Source organism: Squalius cephalus (assembly GCF_949319135.1).
Source record: "Squalius cephalus genome assembly, chromosome: 12".
Lineage (NCBI taxonomy): Eukaryota > Metazoa > Chordata > Actinopteri > Cypriniformes > Leuciscidae > Squalius > Squalius cephalus.
In genome coordinates this window covers 12,429,790-12,449,743 of record NC_137133.1, presented here as the reverse complement: position 1 = coordinate 12,449,743, position 19,954 = coordinate 12,429,790, and the positions used below count along the sequence as shown (strand labels likewise).

At 37.6% G+C, this 19,954-nt stretch overlaps 2 protein-coding genes across 2 annotated transcripts; one reads left to right on the top strand and one right to left on the bottom strand.

The window, feature by feature from the left end:
- Positions 1 to 3,994: 3,994 nt before the first annotated feature.
- psma8 (proteasome 20S subunit alpha 8) lies at positions 3,995 to 8,286 on the bottom strand. The gene is made up of 7 exons (XM_079889066.1): positions 8,069 to 8,286; positions 7,181 to 7,307; positions 6,780 to 6,904; positions 4,965 to 5,087; positions 4,759 to 4,878; positions 4,586 to 4,648; positions 3,995 to 4,430 (listed from the first exon to the last, which is right to left on the bottom strand). The coding sequence occupies exons 1-7, from the start codon at positions 8,168 to 8,170 to the stop codon at positions 4,335 to 4,337; spliced, it is 756 nt and encodes a 251-aa protein (XP_079745192.1). The 5' UTR covers positions 8,171 to 8,286; the 3' UTR covers positions 3,995 to 4,334.
- A 4,787-nt stretch (positions 8,287 to 13,073) lies between these two features.
- Positions 13,074 to 19,311, top strand: LOC307168434 (zinc finger protein 521). Its single transcript, XM_079888395.1, has 3 exons — positions 13,074 to 13,330; positions 14,429 to 14,626; positions 15,699 to 19,311. The coding sequence occupies exons 1-3, from the start codon at positions 13,291 to 13,293 to the stop codon at positions 18,323 to 18,325; spliced, it is 2,865 nt and encodes a 954-aa protein (XP_079744521.1). The 5' UTR covers positions 13,074 to 13,290; the 3' UTR covers positions 18,326 to 19,311.
- Positions 19,312 to 19,954: the final 643 nt, after the last annotated feature.

The window sequence follows — 19,954 nt, the reverse complement described above, 5'->3', positions numbered from 1 at the left end:
TGTTAACTCTCTGATTGGTAGAATTTTCTGTACAGCATCATGGGTGATGTAGTTTTTCACCAGGTATTCCACTGTTAAAGGAGAACTTGGTAACTTTTTTAACTTAATAAAACTGTCTAGAAATCATTTGGATGGTTAAACAACCTATTCTGGTGATATTGATGACTTTCCCTGCTCCCCCCAGCGTTCCCAGGTGGAAAACCAACCTTGCAACTTGGGGACTGCCGTCCCGGTAAGACAGAAATTGGAAGTCTCGTGAGAAGCGAGAACGAGCGCGAGCGCGAAACACGAATTGCTTTACGGCAATTCGACATAAACACACACGCATGTATGATGTATTACCAGATTACCCACCTCGGTAGACAAAGCTCCACACGATACAGTTGGCTTGCTCCGATCATAACAAACGCACATGAGCAGCGGTAGAGAGGGGGAGGAGGCTGCCGCAAGTGAGTTTTTTACGTCCGTGTTGTGAAATATACGCCCCCCCCCACAGCTGTAGGGGGAGCTCGTGGGGAAAACATGCGACAACAAAAGGGAAAATCAGCGAAGAAGTGACTAGAGTTCGCTAGAGTTGCCGAGTTCTCCTTTAAACACGATTATTTAAATAAAATAAAAAAAGCTGAAATAATGCAGGCTGACGTCTTCAACAGAAGCAAATACATTGGATTAACAACCTTGTTGAAAATTGACATCTTCACCCTTATTCAAATTAATAAAATCTTTGTTTTTGTAAGATCTTGTAAGCATTTGACATAGTCAATTGTTTTAGTTGTGATAACACAATCATAATTGTAATTTTGATTACAATTATTAATTACATTAATTCAATGTATGCTTTTTCCTGAGCTTTTTGTTTTCTCTGTTTTTTTTTTTTTTTTTTTTTTTGCATAGTGAAATAACCTGTAACCTTTTTGTCATTTTGATGGTTTAATCGAACTTGTAGGGTCACTAAAAGCAAATATCCACTCTGGACATTACTTTTGGCTACTATGCTTGTCAAGGCTATTTAATGGTTGAAAAGTTCGGTCTTCAAATGTAGCCTAGTCCTAATCTGGCAGTACTTGGTGCACTTTTAGACATAGGCCTACCTTTTAAATAATAGGAATTATTGCTTTACTGTGAGTGCAACACTTTTAAAGTGCATGTAAACATGCTTTGCAGTGAATCAGAATGAGGTTTGTCAGTCAAGGATGGTTTACATCAGTATTTCACGGTCCTGTATGCTGACTAAATGCATAGAAAACTGTGTGCTCGATGGACTTATTGAATAGCCAGTGAAATTGTTCTAGACTGCAGCTCTTCAATTCAATTAATTATTGATTGTATCATCATCTGCATGCGCTGCTAACTGCCTCAGATCAAAGGCACACAGAGTATGTGTGCGTTCTAGGTTTCCGTCCCTCTGACAGCACATCAAATGGAGGAAGACAGAGGTAATTTACCCATCATTATTATGCATGAGTGCGCTCATGAAAACAAAGATGTTTTTAATGTTGTCTAGTATGGCAAGCCATTTTGACTTTTATTCTTGATATGAACAATTCAATTTTCACTAGTTAAAATGCTAATTCTATTTCTACTAGTAACAAAGGCCATTTTTTATATCAGGAATTAGATTTCCATTAGTAAAATTTTGTATTATTGTTATCGACAATGACGTCATCACTCGCAGAAATACGAATTCTTGATATCAAGAATTGAACTTCAACTAGTAAAAAATATAATTCTTGATATATGTAATTGTATTTTCACTAGTTAAATGTCACCATAGACTGTCATTTAAATTCAATTGTTAATAATCAATAATTGATTTCTTACTAGTTGAAATTCCAATTTCACATATCAGAAATACAATTCTTACTAGAAGAAACATTTTTTTTATATCAACACTGTAAAAAATTTCTAACCCTCCCAAATCAAAAATTTCAAGTGACCGATAACATCTAAATTTTTCAATTGGCCCAAGTGAAATTCTGTAAATTTCAATTGGCCCAAGTGAAAATCTGTAAATTTAATTTTATAATTTACAGAATTTCACTTGGGCCAATTGAAAAATTTAGATGTTATCGGTCACTTGAAATTTTTTGATTTGGGAGGGTTAGAAATTTTTTACAGTGAATAATTACTTTATAAATTCCTGATATCAAGGATTCAATTGTCACTAGTTGGAATGTTAATTCTTGATATCTGTACATTTATTTCAACATGTTACATTTGTTATTTCTGATATCTGAAAATATCAAATATTAGGAGAGTAATCTTACTACAGTCACATTCATGATGTCAGAAATTAACATTAACATCAAATTAATTATATAAAAAATGAAAAATTTTACTAGTAGCAATTCAATTGTTGATATCAAGAACAGACATTTGCACTAGTAACCACATAATTACTGATATAAAAAAAAACATTTTTTACTAGTACGAATTGCATTTCTGAAATGTGAAATTGGAATTTCAACTAATAAGAAATCAATTCTTGATATCAAACAAATGAATTTAAATGGCAGTCTATGTATGGTGACATAGTGAAAATACAATTACAGATATCAAGAATTAACGTTTTTACTAGTGGAAATGTAATTCCTGATATCAAAAATTGCCATTGTTACTAGTAGAAATCTAATTCCTGATATCAAAAATTAGCATTTTAACTAGTGAAAATTGAATTGTTGATATCAAGAATTCATATCCTGGGAAAGATTAAAAGTCAAAACGGCTTGCCATAGTGCAGGCCTAGTCTCCATTCATACACTTGGGCACACAATCATTTTCCATCCCAAACCGCTCCAAAACTCCTCTCAGGCAGAACAGCTGAACATTGTAAACAGCTTTGGAACTCGAGTGCTAAAGCCCAATTCGGACGAGACTGGTCCCTGAAGAGGTTAGCTGAGGTAAAGCTGTGGGTCACAGACGAACTGCCCGAATTAAACACGTCCGTTATTCTCACACAACATGAAAAAATGTGCGTGTTAATTCAGAATCCTCTGATATTGCAATTCAATGTGTGATTTTGGTCATTTATTTTCATTTTCAATCATCAATGATTCTGGAGTTCAATCAAGGAATTTGGATTGGTATGTTCAGAGGTGTTTGTTTGCATGCATATCCTTTCATTTGCTGACGAAATATGTTTTCCTTGTTACTGTTACTCAGTTTGGTTCAATACAGTCAGATATGTGTCAATTATTGATTGTAAATATTGAATATCTAGCACTCACCTCAGAGAATAAATTTAAATTACAGGATGGTTTCAAACTGATTTTCTGTCAAAAGAAAAGCTTATGGTGTTCACAAAATAAGCATATTTTGCATATGAAAATTTCCCAAATGGTTTATTTACAATCTGTGTGGAGTCGTTTTCTTTATTTAAATGTTTAAAACACTACTCACACACATACAGTATATTGTGTTTAACAGTACAATATTAATAGATTAAAAAAAGTTTTCTATTGTAATATATTTTAAAATGCAATTTATTCTTTTAATGGCAAAGCTGAATTTTCAGTCATCACACCATCCTTCAGAAATCATTCTAAGCTGATTTACTGCTCAAGAAACATTTATCAGTGTTGAAATAACTGTTGTTCTGCTTTATATTTTTGTCTAAACCGTGATACTTTTTCAGGATTCTTCGAAGAAAGTTCAAATGGACTGTTTGAAAAAGCTTTTGTGTGTGTGTAATAATGAAAAAGTATTGATCACTTTTGATCAACTTTATGTAAAAATGTATTAAAAATATATATATATATATATAATAACTTACTGGCCCCAAATTTTTAACCCTACAGACACACCTATATACGTCTTTTATCATGGATTTAGACCTTAAGGCAACTGGCTAGGTTCTTTAGTAAAGGTTGGTAGTTCAAAGTACTACTGTCAAATAAAAATGACCTCAATCCATAGTGTCTAATCACAGACCTAATGCTCTCTCACAAGTCTTATTTTAATTGTGATAAATATGACAATAGAAAGACAACAGTCCATTGGTACAAACCAAAAGAGTTTATTAGGAAACATCAGTCAGAGCACATTCCCCCAGAATTCTCAGTGGTGTTAGAGAGCAGCTTTACAGAAGAGTGAAAACTGACCAGGACATACTGTGGCCAGCTTGTAACTCCCAACCCTAAACATGCTTTTATTACTTAGATTTTGAAAAAATATTTCCTGGAACAAAAGTATATTCATGCATGCTGTGGATTCAGCAGAAGACTGAGAGACTGTGCTCTTAACGGATGAGATGCAGGAAGGGAGAGGGTACAGTGAAGGGCCTGAGCCAAGTGCTTCTGCCCGTATAAACAAAACTACACATTCACATGAGTGATTTACGATGACTTCTTCTGCTTTTTCTTCTCTGCCTCCTCCTCTTTCTCCTTCTCTATTTCGGCGACCAGCGTCTCAATCTCTTTGGACTCCAGAATCTGTGAAAGGAGAGAGGGGTGGAATTTGTACAAATGTGTCATGGGGCGGATTACAGAGACAGTTCCAACGTTAAATGGATGACAAGAATGTTGCATCAAGACGATTGTAAACGAATGAATATACAAAAAGAAAAATCATAAATCAAATGTATTACCTTTAGGGGCTGGTTTCTCCGGATCACAGCCAGCTCGATGTTCTTGCCCCCGGATTGCACAACCTGTGCAGCACAGATCATTTAAAATTGCCTCAGCAAACATGTTACATCCTGTCAACTTTATGATATGAGAGTGTTTGCCATGCATGGAACTGTGGCGACATGGTGTTTACCTCTAGTAAGGCTTTGATGGCCAATTTGATAGCATCGTTATCACTTGCAATGGCTTCGTCTGTGTAGTTTTTCTCCAAAAACTCCCTCACCGTCTTCGCACTGCGCCCAATAGCGTTTGCCTGATAGCACAGGTGAGAAGAGGGTCAATACGGTGGCAAAATGGGTAACATCTGAACATTGTGGAAACAGACTGCTCCCACTTTACCTTCCATGCATGGTATGTTCCAGAGGGGTCTGTCTGATATAGACGTGGAGTCCCATCATAGTCGAAGCCAACGATTAGAGCCGAGATACCAAAGGGACGGCGTCCATTGCTTTGAGTGTAGCGCTGTTGCACAATAAGAAAGCACAATGAATACAGATGGCAAAATATTGTAACAGTGTCATTAAACTCTGTAAATCCATTCTTTTCTTACCCTAGGGCTGCATGATTAATCGAAATAAAACTGAAATCGTGATATGGCTTACTGTGATTAAATACAAAAGGCTGCGATTTAATTAAATATATGCGTGCGCGGCGTGCTTCAGAGCACGTGGCACTGTGTTCTTTTCCACACAAACACCTCAAACTAGCTGTTGTCAACAAAAGAAAAGCTTTAAGGACATCCTACTGTTTTGCTCCAGAACAAAAGCTTGATGGTTTAACATATGAAAATTATTAAATTAAGACATCCATGAATGTTAGTATTGTGATTTTACAGTCAAATATTACAATAGTAATATTTACTATTTTGTTCAATATTTTAACTCAATATCTCAAAGACAATTTTTATCAGGAAAAAAAAATTACAATTCGATTTTTCCTAAATCATGCATCAGACGTTCAGCCAACGATCTGGGGGCATGACGTCTGAGGCTAAGGCCCCATCCACACTACTGCGTTTTAGTTTAGCAACGGAGAATTAAAACGAATACGATCTCCGTCCACACCAGCGTTTTAGCTGCGTATTAGAATTGATCTCCGTCCACATTAAAACGACTGAAAACGCGGATCACGTGACCATTCACCAACACTGGGCATGCGCGTGCCGGTGTAAACCTAGAGACTTTCAAACATAGACTGTAAAAAAATGCTTTCAAACATCAAAATGTCATTTATTAATATGTATTTGTGTCAAAATGACATATAAACATCTTTTCCTATTCTATTTTGCCTGGAAACGCTTCCAACACGCTTGCGTGTCGCATGAAAATTAGGCGTCGGTTCTATTTCTAGCATGCACGCATTTACCGCGCGAGTCGCGCCTGAGACACGGGCCACGCGGCAGTTTCTTACTGTAAGAAACTGATCCAGCGGGTGGAGTTTACTGGTACTGAATATTACCTGTGTACTCCATGACTGATGACACCCAATCATAGGGCCGAGTGTGAGCCTCTGCGTCATCGTTTCTAAAGTCCTCCATTTTGACCCGTCTTCACTAAAACGCCCTCCGGAGATTCAAAACGCAAAACGGGGTCGGCAGCGTTTCTAAACTTCTCCGTTTTAGGTCTTCGTTTTTGCCGTTTTAGTCTGGACGGGAGGTGCAAACGTAGCAAAAGGTCTCCATTTCTAAACGAAAACGCAGTAGTGTGGATGGGGCCTAAGGCACACAAAATGGGAAACAATTTATCTTGAATTAATAATTTATTAGACGCATGCCGGTCTGTTAACGTAGGGACATTGACTTTATATTGTCACGCCCCCTAAACATGTCATGGAACAAAATTAACTGTGATTGGCTGCTTTGCATTGGGCATTGGCAGTCCTTGGCTACGTGAGAGTAATGCCGCCATAACTCTCCCTCATGTCATTCTAAAACCTGTATGACTTACTTCTGAACACAAAATAAAGTACTCTTAAGAAAGTTGGTGTCCAAACAAAATTGGACCCCACTGACTTTCACTGTACAGATAAAAACACCAAGGTATTTTTCAATCTTTTATTGTGTTCCACAGAAGAGAGTAAGTCATACAGGTCTAGATTGTGAGTGAACTATCCCTTTAAATGGCCTGTGTGTCAACTGGAGTGAGGGGATGTTACCTGTTTGAGTGTGGCAATATAGCGGGTGATGTACTCCACAGTAACTGGGTCCTCCACTGTGAGTCTGTGGCTCTGGCACTCTACTCTAGCTCTGTTGATGACAATCCTGGCATCTGCAGTCAGACCTGGACAGCACACATTCAAATGTAAAATCATGCTAAGATCACCTATATGCATTGTATAGTCCATATTATAAACATTTAAACACCACCTATTCTGTCAAGTCAGTGGTTTTTAATTAATTATCTAGTGACACCAGTTGAAAGGGTTAAATCACAAAAAGTTAATCTTTCAGGGCATCTTTTTCCTTACAATTAAAGTGAATGGTTACTGATAAACATTATAATGACAGAACTATCCCTTCATGGCATTGATTATACACACAGAAGAATGAATCTTACCTGCAAAGGCCATGCACACATGCTCATCCAGAGCACATATCTTCCTGACTGTCCTCTCCTCCTGAAGCTTTGCCACGGACTTCTTCTCAACACCCAGGACAACAATATCCTTCCCCCTGATTCCAACCTTAGATGTGCAAAAATAGTTCACAGTTAGTTTAAAAAAAAAAAACATTTAATATCTGAATACTGGTAACTTTTACAGACAAGAAACTAATTCAGTATGAATGCACAACTTTTATTTTCACTATATCTAAACCTTAACTATGGGCACATCGCCCTCTACCGGAAATTTTGGTCATTACCCAACACGGTCTTAAAAATGAAACTACATGAATCATACAGTTACAGCAGAAGCGCAATAAAACGTAATACCAAACATAAACTATTAAAATGGCATTAAATTATTTAAGGATATTTCAACAGTCGTGACGTTTGAAATGCATCTAGTAAAGCCAGTTGCTGGAGCTGTAACTTCATTGATCATTTTATTAGCAAAAATGTTTAAAACCCATATTACTTAAGTTAATTGTTTTTCTTTTAGTAGTAGTGTACTAGTGCAGCATTTGAAATGCATTTACATACATATATGATCAAAATAAAGCGAATTAAATAATATATCTAGTTTAAAATCAGGATAGCCCATGCTAATATATTAGCCGCAACATGCAAGTCACGCTTAGCTAACGTGTCAATACAATTGCTACCAAATAAGCCAACACCCCAGCTGCTTCAAAACAGTCTTAATCAATCACAGCGTTTATTTCTATATCAAGCACTTGTTCACAATAATCATACATCAACACATTTTGAGAGTATATTTGTGTAGCAGTTAGCCACTGAGCTAAAGCTGCGGCTCAAATATAACCATATAATAAACACACTCACAGCTGTGGAGCCCTTCTTTACTGCTTCCTGAGCATATTCCACCTGAAACAGGTGACCATCAGGAGAGAAAACTGTTATAGCTCTGTCATATCTAGCTGCCATTTCTGCACACTAGACACAAAAGCACGAATTATGGTGAAATAGTTGCCTCTGACTTTCGACTAGCAGCACAGGAGGTTTCGAAATTGATTTGCGCATGCGCAACAACAGCGCGCGTTGAATGGTGGGACTTGTAATCCTCTACCGACAGGACTCATGTGATTTTCTTTAGCATCACGTTTTTCTCCCTGTTTCGTATAAATCATTACATTTCTATTTACGTTTATTTATTTATTTATTTAATCATGATGTGTTTTGTAAAACCACATATAAATAGTAAATTTAGAGGCTACTGTAGCAATGAACTGTAATTTCTCTATTTTCTCTAATCTAATTTTTTTTTAGGGGGTGTGGTGGCTGAAATAAGGCATTTTTCTATATTAGGATGCAAGTTAACAGATTAAATATTGTTATATTGTAATAATATTGTTAAATGTTTAAATGATATATAAATATATGATCTCGGAGCAGTATATATATATATATTAGGGCTGTCAAACGATTAATCGCGATTAATCGCATCCAAAATAAAAGTTCGTTTTTACATAATACATGTGTGTGTACGGTGTATAATTATTTTCTATATATAAATACACACACATGCATGTATATATTTAAGAAATATTTGCATGTATATACTGTGTATATATATTTATATTATATATAATTTATATTATAAATAAATATTTTATATATAAATAACACATTTTCTTAAATATATATATGCATGTGTGTGTATTCATATATAGAAAATAATTATACTCCGTACACAGACATAAATTATGTAAACACAAACTTTTATTTTGGTTGCGATTAATCTCGATTAATCATTTGACAGCCCTAATATATATATATATATATATACACACACACACACACACACACACACACACACACACACACACACAAGTGCTTATAATTGAATTACACAATTATTAATTAGACAATTAGACAATTTATTAATTAAATGCTACCTTGGAATTTAATTAAATGCTACCTTGGAATGTAAAAATTATTAATATTGTATCGTCTTTTAAATAGTCTACATATTTGAGCAGTGCAGCTTAAACAAATTCTAAAGACATTTTAGAAGTCTAGTTTTTTATTTCCAGTAAATGTTTGCCAAATGTCCACTCCAGTCCAGAGCTATTCAGTCACTCGACTGAACTGTGATATCATACAAGTCCTCTGCAGTTTTGAAGAAATGGAAGACAGCATGACGTCTTTGACAAGCACCTCTACAAGTACCTACCAACACTTTCATGCTTCTACTTCAAAGGCCATTTTGGTGCCACCAAACCTCTCATCAATGCTTCATCAAGAGCACGGTAAACCTGCAGAGAACAGGCCACAAGTCTCCCGTACCTTATTAAAAATGTCCTTTTAATTAAATTCAACAAATAAGAATACATTAAACTAAATATGATGCATCTGGGAATAGTGCACAGGGTTTGTGTTCTGAGACCATGGAGCAGTGTTCAAAGAGACTGAAATGCCCACCCACCAGTATTCCTTAGCTGTGTATTCCCTCAAACCAAGCTAATGAGGACCTTCTGTAGTGCTCGCGAACACTCACAACCTCAGCTTTTCTTACGGGAGTCACCTGTGTGGGACACAAGAGGTCTCTGAGCAAGTGTGACCCAGCTAATCTCATATTAGCACTGTTCTGAACTAAACCAGATTGTGGGGGCTATAAACATATGGAAAAGTGCACCGGCCCGTGTCTGTTCAGAATCATTTTCCTGATGTTTTCTGGGTATTATGTTATAAATCTGCTACTAGGTTTACACATGTTGCTCAGTCTGTAATTTAAACTATATTCATTATTTTTTTTTATTTTTTTTTAATGCAGATTGTCTCCTTCATTTTTCAAGGTAAAAAAAACAAAAACATTTTCTCTGTATAACAAAATTCCAGGTGGTCAGTTGCAAAGGAAAACGTCTTGAGTTTCGCAGGTAGAAAGTACCTTGCTACAACACGACCCAATTACAACTGCTTGACCTTGGCCTCAGTTACAGAAACACTGAAGTGAAGTCTTTTTTTCATTTCTGATCCACTCTAGATCAGTCAGTTTTGTTCACCGACTGAGCTGGGATCATCATCATTAGCAATCATCTTCATCTCTGGCTCTGTAATTAGCTGATTAATAAAAATTAACCTTCAAAGTTCATTAATATCACACAATAATTAATCTTGATGTCCTGGTTTAAAAATGCCCCAACTCTTTTTTCATTTCCATGAATTGGCAGCAGTAAAATGTTCATAAAGATAATTGGCTCATGGGAATTTCATACACTGCAGATAATCATGCTGCCCCTCATCATGAGCAGCCTCTGTTGGAATGCATTACATATTCTCTTGAGAAAACTACATTTAAAGGGAAAGTTCATCCTTAAAACATAAAAATTGTAATTTACTCACCCACATGCATTTATTTGTCACAGAAGGAACAAAATATTGCAGATTGTCCAAGCTGCTTTTCCTAATATTACATTTGTATTCTATGGAAGAGGGGCATTGTGAACATTCCTCAAAACATCTCCTTATTTGAGATCAACAGAAGAAATAAAGTTATGTATGTTTGGAATGACTTCAGATTGAGTAAATGATGACAGAACATTTATTTGGACTTATTCCATTTAAGAGCAATCCCCTTTGTGTTTTATACATATTTGATTATGGGATTTTATGATATACTGGAAAATTGACAGTGACAGTTTGAAGAATTATTAGGATGAAAAAGTATTTTTAATTGTTGGTCATAGAAAAACCACTACACAAGCTTCTCTCTCTGCTCAGGATTTTTCAAAAGTTATTAAATCAAAAGAACAATCTAGGGCAATTGGCTTTTTTATCATAGCAGATTCACGGCAAACTATTTGTTTTAGAACAGTATAATAAAACCAGCTGGATGCTTGAATCAGAACTATAAAAGCTCTCATCCCTTGAGATGCTCTGATTGGCTGATACATTATTTCCTTCAGGATCTCCACTGCGCAAAGGTTGCCTTTGCATGTCAATACTGTCTATTTACAGCAACACTATAGGGCTATACACATATTCACAAATAGCCTAGCTCTTTATACAATTTATTTAGGTAGAGTGTAGCCTACCGCAGATTCATACCCAAGAAAACAGTCTAAATCATTAATTGGATCCTTGATGGTAAAGTCAACTCGAAACAACCCAGAGTGTTCATGCTGGCACCTCACAGACGTGTTATGTTGTTGTGTCTTCATTGCAACATTCTGTCCTTTATTCACAAAACAGTCACAGACAAGTGTCTCAGCAGCTAATTCAAAACTCATTAGAAACAAGCAATTGCAGAGCGGACTCCCAAAGGGATGGAGCTTTCTAATCAACGTTCCCTATACTGCAAAGCCCATCCAACGGGCCGGCTCATAACTAATGTTTCCACAGAGAAATTAAACCGAGGCGTCATTATGAAACGAGATGCTCCTCTGATGATTTCATTACCACAGTACCATATGTTTGATGGTATATTATAGATATTGATAATGTTAGGAGCATTTTTTTTCTTTGATAAGTTGTGTAATTTCTTCTGATTTTAAAGCTGCAGTCTGTAGTTTTTCCTCTTTGTCGCCATCTCTGTTCGAAATCTGCAGTTGCAGTTATTAGCGGAATTATCAACTTTACGTGGGTTGTGCCTCGACACGGCACAGCGCGGATGAATCCAACGTTTTGAGGAGAATGTGCAACGTCCACTTTTGTTCTGACCAACTAAAGGAAAAATAGCATTGCAGTAAATCGTGCTGATTAAATCTTATGATCACTTACCAGCAGAAAAAAAGCCGTTTCTGCATCTGTTTTGAACCCCTTCAAAACACGGAGTTCACGCCACCTGTCAAAAGCCCTTCCGATATTTATCCTTGTTTTCGCATGGGCCCGGTTGCAGTCTCTTTTTTTTCTGAAGCCACTCCAAAGTCCGAAGTCTTTTGCATTTTACAACGGGTGAATCTCCAGTTGTCACTGGTGATTGTCGTTTGAACCTTTCTGGATCCGCCATCAAATTGATAGCCTAAGTATAATTATATCAAGTGCTGTGAGAAAAGGCTATAAAGCTCCACCTCCAACATCCTCACACGCAATATAGCCAACTAGCCGAGACACCTTCTTTATGTGTACAGATATAACGTAGCCTAATCAAAGAGTATAGAAGCCCTAATGATGTTTTACGTCCCGCGGAAATCCACCAGTACCACTGGAATTAAAAACATTATTACAAGTTTACCGTTTTAAAATCGAGCTAAGGCAAGCAGATAGTTTTGAACACTGGCTGGTTATGTACTTGCTCAAAAATTAATTTTGGATCATTTTTAACCCAAAAAAGTTACGGACCGCAGCTTTAAAGAAACAAAAGGAATAATTAGCTGGACGCTCAGGCAAAATGTGTGAAAATGCCACACACACAAAAAAAAAAAAAAAAAAAAAATTTAGATATCGATGAGTTTAAATGTAGATCAAATATTCAAGTCTTTGGCTCCTGAGGAAATCACCTCAGTACATCTGTCTCTTTAAGACGAGATTTCAACGTCTCAATCTGTGCTCAGATTTGTCAAGATAATACAAACTCAAACATCTAACATCAAATTCTGCCTAAATCAAATTATTTGAGCTATTCTAAACCACATATAGGCTACAGCAAAAATACACTTATTCTACTGTAGGCTGTGTGTAAACAATGTTCTCAGTGTTTACTTGCAATTCTTTTACGGAATTCTAGTGGAAACAAAAAAAGACAAAGTTAATATTGACGTGCGAAACATAACTGAGAACTCTTGAGCTATAAACTAGCAATCTCTGAGCAATAAAACTGTCTTTTGGAGTGCCGGTGTGTGTGTGTGTCCGTGTGTTGAGTGATTACGCATCTCTCTCGCGCGCGCGCGCGTCCCCGGTGGCGCAGAGCGTGTATGGAGTCATCCCGCTGCTGTAGGCGGGGGCGAACCCCTTTGCCCGTGATATTAATGTGCTTTCCCGCTATTCCAGTCTATGAAACAGCACGCAAGTATTGGCTATTGCTTGCCCCTTGTGTTGTCCTTCGTTTGCAAACAGTGGACAGGAACTTAACCCGTTTGTGTTGACAGCTGCTGAAGTCCTTTACAATGACTCGTCGAAAACAGTCGAAGCCCAGATCTTTGAAAGGTACGAAAGGTTTTTTATTTAATCACTTGCTTCCTTCTTGTCTTGAGTGAAACACGACCGCGGGACAAATCGAATGAATGACCCCAATTAGTTACAGATCTTTAGGCTTCAGATTAATGTTGCGCAAAGATCAAAACAGAAAACTGGAATTGTTTTGGACCAGAACTTTCATTTAACTTTCATTGCATTTTCGAGTAATCTAATTTCATTGAGAGGGGTTTGTCATCACTCTTGGACGTGATGCACAATATTCAGATAAAGATGTATTATGATAATCAATGTAATATGATAGTTTTATTGGCTTTCTTGGACAAAGTTATCTAAGCTCAGCTGTACTCAAAACTGAATGTTTGTGTGAGTGTGTGTGTGTCCTGGTAAACCCTACATTATGGGGACAAAATATTTGAAATCTTTGTCCTTGTGGGGACATTTATTGTCTCCATGAGGAAAACCGCTTTTAAATCATACTAAGTGATCTTTTTTTTAAATTGTAAAAATGCAGAACGTTTTCTGTGATGGGTAGGGTTAGTGTAAGGGGATAGAATATACAGTTTGTACAGTATAAAAATCATTATGTCTATGGAAAGTCCCAATAAAACATGAAAACACAACACTAAACTGTAAGGATCCATGAATGTTTATGTGAGGATTAGATTTAGTAGGGAACATAAAATATTAGCTCAGTATAAAAACAATAGAGTCCCAAAAATGACAGAAAACAAATGTATGTGTACAGTATGAGTGTTTGAAAGTTCCCTGAGGTTTCTATGTTTGCAAATGAAATATATTAGTTTTCTATATGTCTTGTCATAATGCCGTGTGGCTCTGTTATGTCACCTTGATATCACAGAATACAAATGTTATATGTACTGTTTAAAGAGAAACAGGCACACAATGGTACTCCCCTGCTGGATGAAAAACAGACTAAAAAAAGTTGATATTTGTTTACTCTTTGCTTTTTTTCATGACACAGGGGTGCCATAGTGTACCAAATGGTCCACCAGAGATGGGAAAAAGTGCTTGATTTCTTTGAATTGTGATATTATATTTGGCTGCTATGGCCATGACCTTTTCTTGCTATCAATCTTTTCTCAACAGGTCAAGCTGACAGGTTAAATACAAAGGAAGATGGTGTGGTTGTGGGGAAGAAACGTTGCTCCTGGGAAAGAAGAAAAGAGAGGGATGAGGAGAGGGAACAATGTGGGGAAGAGAAGGATGAAGTTGCTAAAGAACACAAGAGTGCAAGCCTAAAGCAATCAGAATCATTCACCCAACAGATGTACTGCCATGGTTCAGGTACACGCAAATACATTCCTGCACTATCCTTAGTATCCTTTACGGTGAATATTTTATCCATCTCTTTCTGTATCCCTTACACAGGCAGATTAAAAAGAAGAGAGACCTCTGGGGTTTTATATTCAGGGTTTAGTGTGTCTGCATGTTTGTGTGACCTTTGAATTAGGTATATTTGCAATTCCCCATTTGCACAATAACAGAATGAATCATGCCTTCACAAATGATTTTGGATTTATGATATTGGAATTGCTAATCATGTGAAGACACATTTTTATGTTTTTAATATGTTTTATCCTTTTAAGCAGATACACTAATCCTTTGATTTAGTGTACAATTTGCTACCGTGATTTGGGTTCTGTTTTTTCTCTTGTACATGTTTAGTACTTTAAAGTAGCAGCACTCCATTTGCTCAAACTGTGAATCTGGTCCTCTCACACTGACAGCAATTTTAGTCACAGTGGGACTGCTCATTATGTGGCCACATACCGAGCTAATTACATCTAAAAAAGTGTGAAAAAGAGCATCCAATTCATATTTTTGGTGTTTAGTCTGCTGTTATGAGCCTGAGTTCTATTTTAACCTGCAGACTTCAGCAGGACAGACCACTTGAAATAGAAGAGTCGAATTCTTATAGTTGTGGTCAAAGAGAGTAGTGTTGAGGAAGATACAAGTCCCATATAATTTAAAGTAGTTCAACTCCAGCTATTGTTTTAAAAAAGTAGTTAGCTACACCACAATTTAACAAAACGTAGCAATATAATTCCCCTAAAAACAGTATTTGTCTTGCACAAAAACAGTTAGGGTATGAATTAGGGTGACAGCAAAAAAACAGCAGTGTCACGTTTCCGGTTTCCTTGTTGGAGAAAGTATCTTGTTACTGTAAAAGCTACGCTACTTTGACAAAATTGTGAGTTACTGTCACATTACTGACAATGTACTTAATTTAGTAACATTGCTTAATTACTTTTAGTTAGTTACTCCCCAACACTAATGGTGTGTTTAGTGGTGTGTTTTTGGCAAAAACTTTTTTATGAAAGTTGTAAATACATTTTCCTCTCTTCTCTGTCCATAGCAAATCATAATGTTGAGGAAGATGAAATATGTTGTTTAGCTTCTCTTTCCTCTGCTCACTCCTCCACTGACCATGAAGATGGATGCGACCTTGGATTCAACAGAGATACATATAGAGATCATCAGAGACTTAATCAGTGCAGGAGGGAAAACAGCCCTTTGCCTGGCAACAGTTCAGTACCTCTCGAATTATTTCAAACGGATATCAGCAGTGAGAGCCCCACAAGAAGCAAACAGGGCTTGAGTAATCAATATGAACAGGGCAGTGCTATGTCCTCCCGACATCTCTCTCTTGTAAATAATCCACAGAATAACATCGTGGAATCTGAGAAAAGACAACCTCCAGATTTTGCTGCACAAGATCAGTCGTGTTTCTCAATGGCAGAATGCACTTGTGCCACCTCACACATCTCCAGTCCAGCAACTCCAAATGCTGCAGGAGTGTCTCCTTGTGCAGAAAAGAGAAAGTCTCAGTTTGTCTCTAAAAATTGTTTAGGAATCTCCAAAAAGCTCAAGGTTTTAAATGATTTTGTTCATTGTCACAACTACATGGACCATAGAGCTTGTCCACAGACCCAACTCAAGGACAATGAAATCCACTCAAGTTCTGAGATCCTGACTTTTCCATCTGAACTAAAGGATCACCAGAAAGAGGCTAATGTGATGCCCGACCACTCCGTGTTGCTTGAAGCTGCAATTACAGCGGCCGTTCAGACAGTTCTTCAGTGTAGCTTCTGTCCCACATCATTAAAAGACCTGAAAGCCCTTCAAGAGCATGTTCGCCAATCACACAACTCAGCTTTAATCGAGAGCAACGTCTTTTTCTGCTCACAGTGCTTCTGTGGATTCCTGACAAAGGGCACGCTAGATAATCACGTGCGGCAGACACACTGTAAAAACCAGAGTCTGAAACTTGATCCAGATGCAGAAGAAACTGCAGAAAGAAAGTCTTTGCAATTCTGTCCATACTGCACCCATTTGCCTACATTTAGCAATAAGATAAAACTGATGCAGCATATCAAAAAGACACACAAGAACATTAATTTGATGAACCTTAAACAGGGAAGGAGGACAATGGGTTCAACATCACCCCAATCAATCAAGAGTGTGGCCAAAAAAACTAGCTATGGTGCATTACCTTCAACCGACTTCATCTGTGACCACTGTGGGGCTAAATACACCAATCTGGACCTGTTTCAAACTCACTTGAGCTCCCACCTGAAGAGTATGCTTCCAAAACTTACGTGTCCAGAGTGTTTCATGGATTTCCCAAACCAGGAATCTTTTAAGGAACACACAGTGTCTCATTTTAGCAATTCATCTACGCTCTACATCTGTGAGAGCTGCAGTAAGTCCTTTACCAGTGTCAAAGACTTACATGGGCACCTACTTGAGATGCACACCGTTGTGTTTTACCGATGTTCCCTCTGCCAGCAGGTGTTCGACTCCAAGGTGTCTATTCAGGTTCACCTGGCCTCCGAGCACAGTAACAAGAAAACCACATTCCACTGTACGTCGTGCGAATGGGACTTCAAGCAAGAGCATGATTTGCACCTACATGTCAAACAGAAACATCTTGACAAACAATGCAAGATGTACTGTTGCATTTTCTGTGCAGAGTCCTTTACCACAGACATTGAGTTGCAGTGTCATATCACAACACATAGCGACAAATGCAGTCCCTGCGTCTGTACCAATACCAGATCTCCCCTCGAGGTGCCCTTACACGAGAAACTCTGTGCCAAGAGTGCTGAAGGTAACAACGTGACCCCTCCACCTGTCTCCGAACCAGTTGCCAAAGACAGCGCTGGAATGCTGCCAGTGAATAGTGAAATAAGAGTCGGTAAGGTGGAATCGCTGTTTAGCCCTCCCACTGAAAGTAAAGGGAAGGCAAATCTGAACGATTCTATGTTTGCCTGTGAAATCTGTGGTGCTTCTTACACCATGCAGTCTTTGCTCGCCAACCACCAGCTGCGAGATCACCACATCCAGCCCGGGGAGAGTGGCACTCTCAAGCGCAAAGTGGAGGCAATCCAAGGGAGCCACAAATGCAAAGACTGTTCCAAGACCTTCTTCACTGAGATGGCACTGTGGGAGCACGTCCAGACTCATCTAGGCCCCACCAAGCACTGCCAGTGCCCCATCTGTGGAGAGCGCTTCCCTTCACTGCTAACTCTGACTGAACACAAGGTCACCCACAGCAGGAGCTTGGACACAGGCAACTGCCGCATCTGCAAGCTTCCTCTTCACAGTGAGGAGGACTTCCTGGATCACTGTCAGAGGCACCCCGACCTGCACAACTCACTGACAGGCTTCCGCTGTGTTGTGTGCATGCAGACTGTCACCTCCACTCTTGAGCTGAAAATTCATGGAACTTTCCACATGCAGAAGGTCCAGGGTGATGATCTGATCAACAGCTGCGTGGATCCCTCCATCCTTAATCCTGACCTTAAAATCTCCTCAAGTGTTGCTCAGCAGGAAACGGTCACTATGAATGTCAGTACATTTGAGCATAGACTCCGAGACAATAAGACTAGCATTTCCGTAGTCAATTGTTGTTCTGCTACGGCACTCATACCAGAGGAGAGAAGCAATAAGAACACTCTCACACAGACCACAACAGTTTGAGTTAACCCTGAATAAAGGACATCATTTGTAAAGGACAATATACAGGGCCGGCGCCCAGGGTGGGGGTTAAGAGTTACTGTGCCCCCCCTCCCCTTCCCGCAGAATGCGAGCGAAAGTGCAGAGCGAGCATGCATTTGAAAGCGTTTACAAATGCACCAGGGTTGGTTGCTTTCCTCTTCAAATGCAACGTTTTTAGTGCCCTGACGCCGGCTCTGACATTATATGTACTCTTCTGATTGCTTGTGTACTGGAGTATGTTTTCACTTGTACATCGTATCATGTATTTAGGCCCTAAATGTGTGAAGACATGTTTTGGGGAGGCTGTTTTCTCCCTTAAAAGCAGTTTCCTTGTTTGAGATGCTTAGCAAATGACTAATTCTCCCAAGTGCAAGGCTTATCTGCATTGGACACTTCTGAGGCTCTGAACTCAGATTTACTGCTATATTTGGAGCATTTCCTCTCTCTTTGTTGCATTTTAAGATAAATCCTTGCGTTAAGAAATGGAACTGGATCTTTGTGGATCTAGACAGTAATGAGTTGCTGATGACTGAAACTGCAGATGCGCAGAGGGGCACAAAAGAGGATGAGATGTGGGCAGTGGGACTTGATGTTCTGAGGGAGAGAGTCATTAGCAGTGTTTAATCTAATTGAAATCTGAGCTGGCCTCTTGGTAAACTTTATGGATTAGATGTTGGGCTTTTGGACTGTGACATCTGATAATCACAAAACTATAATGTTATGTATTTTTTATGATGTCTTTTTAGTAAAATACCTTAATCTCTACCTTTTCTATAATTTTGACTCACAATTTCAATTATGTGTCTTGTTAGTTGCATATCTGTACATGATGTTCTATTGCAAAAAAAAAAAAAAAAAAGAAGTAAATTGTGTTTATGGGTAAATGTGTATGTGTGTAAGTGGTGTGTTTACATTTTCAGTTCTCCATTGTTGATAAAGTTAAAAAAACAACAACAACAGCAACAAAAAACTCTATCATCTTTCTGGACCAATGCAGTTTAAGATTGTGTATTTTCTTAGTCTTCGGTAGAACATCTAAAAAATCATAAATTAGAAATAAGAATAATATTGTGATTATGACATTAATAAACTGAAATAAGTTGTTCTGGTTGAAAAAAAAAGGTTTTAACATTTTTTAGCTCCTTAATATATAAATAAATAAATAAATATAAATATATATATATTTATATTATATATATATATATATATATATATATATATATATATATATAATTATTTTATTTTATTTTTTTTTGAAAGATTGGCAATGTTTCACTTGATTCTGAACCTTGATATCATACTTGACAATAATACATCTGGGTAGAGAATAATGACTTACTTCTGGGTTTGGGGGTGAAACTGAATGTCAGGATTTTACTTCATTCATACTACAGTGTTTGTGCATGTGTGTATCTATTTATAAGCAGTACAACTTTCCATTTAATTAACAAATGATTTTATCTTTAATAATTCAACTAAATATGTGCAGTGCAGCACAGAGTTATGTTTGTGCATGTTTTTGAGAATGGAAATTGGGTATTAGTGCCCTGAAGCTGGAAGCCACCAGGACAAACTGCTACCTCATTTGGAAATACCTCTCAATCACCATGA

What these genes read in the sequence shown, in the direction of transcription:
- psma8 (XM_079889066.1), bottom strand. Translation starts at nt 8,170, where the DNA reads ATGGCAGCTAGATATGACAGAGCTATAACAGTTTTCTCTCCTGATGGT. An exon ending in TGTGTGCATGGCCTTTGCAG is followed by an intron (nt 6,905 to 7,180) that starts GTAAGATTCATT and finishes TGTGCTGTCCAG; the next exon opens with GTCTGACTGCAGATGCCAGG. An exon ending in GGAGAAACCAGCCCCTAAAG is followed by an intron (nt 4,431 to 4,585) that starts GTAATACATTTG and finishes CTCCTTTCACAG; the next exon opens with ATTCTGGAGTCCAAAGAGAT.
- LOC307168434 (XM_079888395.1), top strand. Translation starts at nt 13,291, where the DNA reads ATGACTCGTCGAAAACAGTCGAAGCCCAGATCTTTGAAAG. An exon ending in GAAGCCCAGATCTTTGAAAG is followed by an intron (nt 13,331 to 14,428) that starts GTACGAAAGGTT and finishes TTTTCTCAACAG; the next exon opens with GTCAAGCTGACAGGTTAAAT. An exon ending in GATGTACTGCCATGGTTCAG is followed by an intron (nt 14,627 to 15,698) that starts GTACACGCAAAT and finishes CTCTGTCCATAG; the next exon opens with CAAATCATAATGTTGAGGAA.